The 5,183-nt window shown below is 46.1% G+C and overlaps 1 protein-coding gene across 1 annotated transcript in view; it reads left to right on the top strand.

Annotated features, from left to right (window-relative positions):
• Nucleotides 1-3,805: 3,805 nt before the first annotated feature.
• SLC7A14 (solute carrier family 7 member 14) overlaps nucleotides 3,806-5,183 on the top strand; it is a 15,731-nt gene continuing 14,353 nt past the window's right edge. Inside the window, 1 exon segment of the mRNA XM_010171547.1 lies at nucleotides 3,806-4,118. Coding sequence (XP_010169849.1) covers nucleotides 3,815-4,118 — 304 coding nt within the window. The 5' untranslated portion in view covers nucleotides 3,806-3,814.

The raw sequence follows: 5,183 nt of genomic DNA, 5'->3' as shown, positions 1-5,183 counted from the left end.
CTGCCTCACCTAAATGGTTTCCATCCATGAGATGGTTTTTTATGGCTTCAAGTGGAGTGTGAGGATGTTTTCCAAGCTACAGAACACCAATATGCTGATCTCACTTAAACATCTGGAATAGTTTCCAATGATTGCTTTAATTGAATATAGCTGCAATTCTAGAGTTATTTAATTTCAGAAGTTTTGGAGGGTTTTTTTCCCCTTTCTGACTCAGGGGGGTTGTATGAATCCCAGGGCTGCCCCATGGCAATGGGCAGTCATGCAGGAAGACCAAGTCTCAGCTCAGCTGGAATAGCTCAGCAGCCTAAATCTGGACACATCACAGATCTGCCAGCCAGTTTCTGCTTTACATTTAAAACATTTAAAATATTTAAGTTCTTTTATTATTTTAGCAGTTTAAAATTATTCCTGGGCAAGGCTGCCATGTCTTCCCTTGAGGTTCTTTGCAATGCTGGTGAGAAAGTAATTTCTGTACCCTGATGTGCCTTGAGTTTAAATTGGTCATGCTCAACTGTCTTCAGTTTGGTGGACACACGAATTTTTTTTGGTATGGATGTGGAGCCCTCCGGTGAGACCTGAGCATATGCCACCCTTCCCAAATCCTTCATCAGCTGCCCATGGATGCCACAGACAAGATGATGAAAAATTGCTGATCTCAAACTACATCAGTCCCAAACCCCTTAAAACACAGGGCAGGTCTTCCCAAGCCAAAGCACAAATGATGGGACTAAGGACCAGCCTGCAGCTCTGACACCTCCATCCTACCTCTTCTTGTGGCCCAGCAACAAGCACAACCTTCACAAAAGCATCCAGAAATGGTATATAGATATCAAGAGACACGAAACCACTCTTCCCTGTGCTCATATTTTTCCATAATCACCCAACTTTAATTTTTCCAGCCTCAACTTCCAGCCATTGAGTCTCATTATGTTTTTCCTTACAAGAGTTAAGAGCTGACTCCTCAGTATCTCGTTTTCACCTTGCCATGGGTTTCTACCACGAGTAAACCAAGGATGGGCTCACCTGGGGAAAATATATTTTCTTACAGTACAAACTGACGGAGAAAATTGTGCAGAAGTTAGAGGGTCTAAGTTGTAACAGTTCAAAAAAACCCAAAGGGATATTTCTGCCCAACTTCTTAGAATAGAATCAGAGAATCATTAAGGTTTGAAAAGATCTCCAAGATCATCAAGTGCAACCATCAATCCTACACCACCATACCCACTAAACCATGTCCTGAAGTGCCATGTCTACACTTTTTTTTAATTTTTTTTAACATCTCCAGGGATGGTGACTCCACCACTTCCTTGGACAGCCTGTTCCAATGCTTGACCACTCTTTCAGTAAAGAAATTTTTCCTAATATCCAATCTAAAGCTCCCTTTCTTGGCTAGTTTAAGTCAATTTGGCACAAACTGAAGCATAGAAACCAGAGTTTTTCAAACTCAACTAGAAGCATCCATAAATCCCCAGTAAGGATAATTAAATAAAGGATGGGAAGTGGTTGGGTGAAGTGCAGCAAGACCTCTTTGCCAGCCTGTGTTTCAGAGATGCTGTGCTTTGGATTAAAGGAGGATGAATTTTGGGTGGTGATCACTTCGCTCAGAGGATTTATTTTCCCCATGGCCAAAACACATCCCTGGCAAAACACAGTCACCCCGGAGGTGCCAGCACATGGGCGCTCTGACCCAAGGGCTGCTCTGCATCATCCCAATTGGCACAGACCCATTGAGCTCCAGCTCAGTTGCTCCCTTCCAACACAAATCTTCATTTAAATCCGAAAGTAAAACCTAACCTGAGATCCAGCCCATGCCATGAACCAGCTGACTCCTTGAGCAACCCAAAAGCCAAACCCAGTTTTTATTGTCAACCCAAAAGCCAAACCCAGTGTTTATTGTCAACCCAAAAGCCAAACCCAGTGTTTATTGTCAACCCAAAAGCCAAACCCGGTGTTTATTGTCAACCCAAAAGCCAAACCCGGTGTTTATTGTCAACCCAAAGAAGCACGTTGGCTCAAGAGCAGTAACAGTTTTTCCTTATTATTAGTCTGAGCTAGAACATCCAGCCTTTCAGCTTGTGGTTGCTTGAGGTAAAAAAAAAAAATCAGCACAATTTGAACTGTGATCAACTGAAACACGAAATGAATGCTGTGTTTTATTTAATAAACTCCAGCAACACAAGGCTGCCTGGTAGACACAATGTAATTTGGTTTGGATGTAAAGATGGAGAAATAATTGTTTTGTCTTCAAGGCAATTTAAAAAACAAAAACAAAGAAGAAGAAAGATTTCTGTATTAACAGGAAGGAAGCTGCCAGGCTAAAATTCATATTTAATAAACTATTTTTTCTGTTCCCTTCTATTACTATTCAGAGAGAGTCAAATCTTGTTGTTTTGCTCAAAGTCAAGAAGTCATCATGTATCAGTAGGAAGTCATTACTGCTGGTATTAGGAGCTCGCCCAAGAGCTACACAGCTTGCAAAAAAACAGCAGAAAGGAGAGTGAGAAATGGCAGTTGCTGAATAGTTCTTGAAAATTAGCTTAAAACAAAAAAGCACAGAGAAAGAGCAAAACAAGATAATTTCATTATTTTTAAGACAATCTCATGATTTGGAATCAGAAGATAATTTTAAGATAGTCTTAAAGCTTCTACTGAGCTCCTCTCTCAGTTTGCCTTCACTACGCAGCAGCCAGACCCCAAAGCTTGTTGCAGTTACTCCAGAAAAAGAGCGTCTCTTAATTAAAGAGAGAAAAAAATTAAAAGAGTTTAAATAACTGCAAAAATGAAGTGATAAAATGAATGAAGAAGCCACACCAAGGACTCTTTTTAACCGCACAATTCATTGGGACCTGAACAAACAGCACCCTTTAAAACGTTCCCCTTTAGGGTTCACCAGGATGAGGGTGGCACACAAAAAGAAAAAACAACCAGAATCCCAGACTGGTTTGGGTTGGAAGGGACCTTAGAGCTCATCCAGTTCCAACCCCCCTGCCATCAGCAGGGACACCTTCCACTAGACCAGGTTGCTCAAAGCCTCATCCAACCTGGCTTGGATAGCCAGAGAACTGCAAGAGTCAAATTCTATAGCACCAAAAAAAAGTCACTGATCCCTGTAAGGGCCACTTCATGGTGACCAAGCCCCATGGCCAGCTGTAGCCCAGCACAGGCAGACAGCAGTCCCAACACACTGGGTACAGGAGGAAAGCTACAGTCCCAGACTCCTGTTTTGCAGCAGAGGTGGATGTCACATAGTGTCAGCAGGAGCATCTCCACTGTTGGGACCTGTTGCCATGATGCCAAGCTTGAGGCTGGGCTTGGTCCTCACCAGGACCCAATACGCCACAGTGGCCACCAGCAACTCACAGTTACACATCACTACCAACGCTTTTGGTAGCGATTAAACCACGTAATAGGCACTTGGAGGGTATCAGGTTCCTGCTACTTGTGGGGCTGTATTAACAACTGGGGCTAAAACCACACAGACATGCATGAAGGGAGGCAGAGCATCGCTCTTGGACAAAACAACTGGGATGGAGAAAGATTTCTCCAGAGAAGCAGCATTGGCAAAACAAAGCTCCTCTTGTCCCCCAGGGCTCTCCCAGTGCTGGAGGGAAGCCTCTCCCAGAGGCTCCTTTCAGTCCCTCCGTGCAGAGGACATCCCTCTTTCTTCACTATTACAGTTAAAAACTGTGTTTCTCTCTCTTGCAGCTGGGCCACCAGCGCAGAAGGAAGCCAGGTCGCAGGGATGGAGCCTCAGCATTGAGTGGGTGCTGGTGAAACTATCTGTGACCCAGCTCCGTGGAGCCCAGCCCCAGCCATGAGCGGCTTCTTCTCACGCCTGGACCCGCGACGGGTGCCATGGGGGGCGGCGGGCCATGCCTTGCGCACCCGCATCCTGCGCACCAAGCCTGTGGAGTCGATGCTGGAGGGCACGGGGACCACTTCTGCCCAGGGCACCAGGCTGGCCAAGGTCCTCACCACCCTCGACCTCATCTCCCTCGGTGTCGGGAGTTGCGTGGGCACTGGCATGTATGTGGTGTCCGGCTTGGTGGCCAAGGAGATGGCAGGACCTGGTGTCATTGTTTCCTTCATCATCGCTGCTGTTGCCTCCATCTTGTCAGGTGAGTTGTGTGGATGGGTTTTTGAGTAATGTGCCATTTCATGCATCTTCTTGTTCCATTCATGGATGGACACCTGGCAGGACCCATGCTCAGCAGCACAAGCTATGAGGAAGCAACAACTTCCCCGTAGCCTAAAATGCCCTTTCACACTGGGCTTACCCAGCCCATGGGGTGCACCATCTCGCACTGCTGAGATGTCAGACCAAACCCTGCACTGGGACCCAGCAGCTCAAGCATAATTACTCCTGATGAGCTGCTGATGGCTGCCCCAAGGACAGGCCTTGTGCTCAATACATTTTAAAACATCAGCGAGAGTTTTGCAGCGTGTGTCCCTGGCAGAGAGCACGGACAAGTTACAGCATTGGAGCAAGAGCTCAACATGGCTTGTGGGACCCCCTGTTTCAACAGGAAGGATGTCAGTGGCTTGGGGACCACCAGGGCCATCTGCTTTTGCTGTGTACATTGCTAACAGTTAAACAATTCCTTAGTTAGTTTTGGAGTTGATTTTATTGGCTCCTATTCAGGCAGGATCACTCTTTGGATATCCAAACAAAAAAAACCTCAACAAACAAATGTGCAGAGAGAGAGAGAGAAATTATGTATTTTAGTCAAAATCTGGTGAACTCCATCTCCTCCGTAGGAACCCAGCTGAGCATATGGCTCGAGCTGCGGTTTCCACATGAAGCCAGTACTGCTGGCATTTGTCCTTTCCAGATCAGTGCTAACACGATGATGTGATGTTCCTGCTCTCCCTGCTCAGAGGACTTTGCGTGCTGTCTCAGTCTGGTATCCAGCTTTTATCCACGGGCTGGGTCAGGAAACGTGAGTAAATGGCAAAGGGCTTTGATAGAAAAACAGGAACAGCAAACACAGCAAAATGCCCCAGTTCAGCTTTTCAAGTCTCTGGATTTTTGTAGGAGGAGGTAGAAGCACATCATCCTCTTTCTCTGGAGGTTGCAGTGCTGCTCCATGGAGATCCCACTAAAGTCTGAGTGAGTTTGAACCCTGTACAACCCTGCAGCCCAGAGACACAGCCCTAGCACAGCATGGGGACAAGTGTCACGC

Source organism: Antrostomus carolinensis, unplaced genomic scaffold (assembly GCF_000700745.2).
Source record: "Antrostomus carolinensis isolate BGI_N321 unplaced genomic scaffold, ASM70074v2 scaffold1197, whole genome shotgun sequence".
NCBI classification, from domain to species: Eukaryota; Metazoa; Chordata; class Aves; order Caprimulgiformes; family Caprimulgidae; genus Antrostomus; species Antrostomus carolinensis.
The sequence above is the reverse complement of the archived record's forward strand: the minus strand, read 5'-3'. Positions and strand labels throughout refer to the sequence as shown.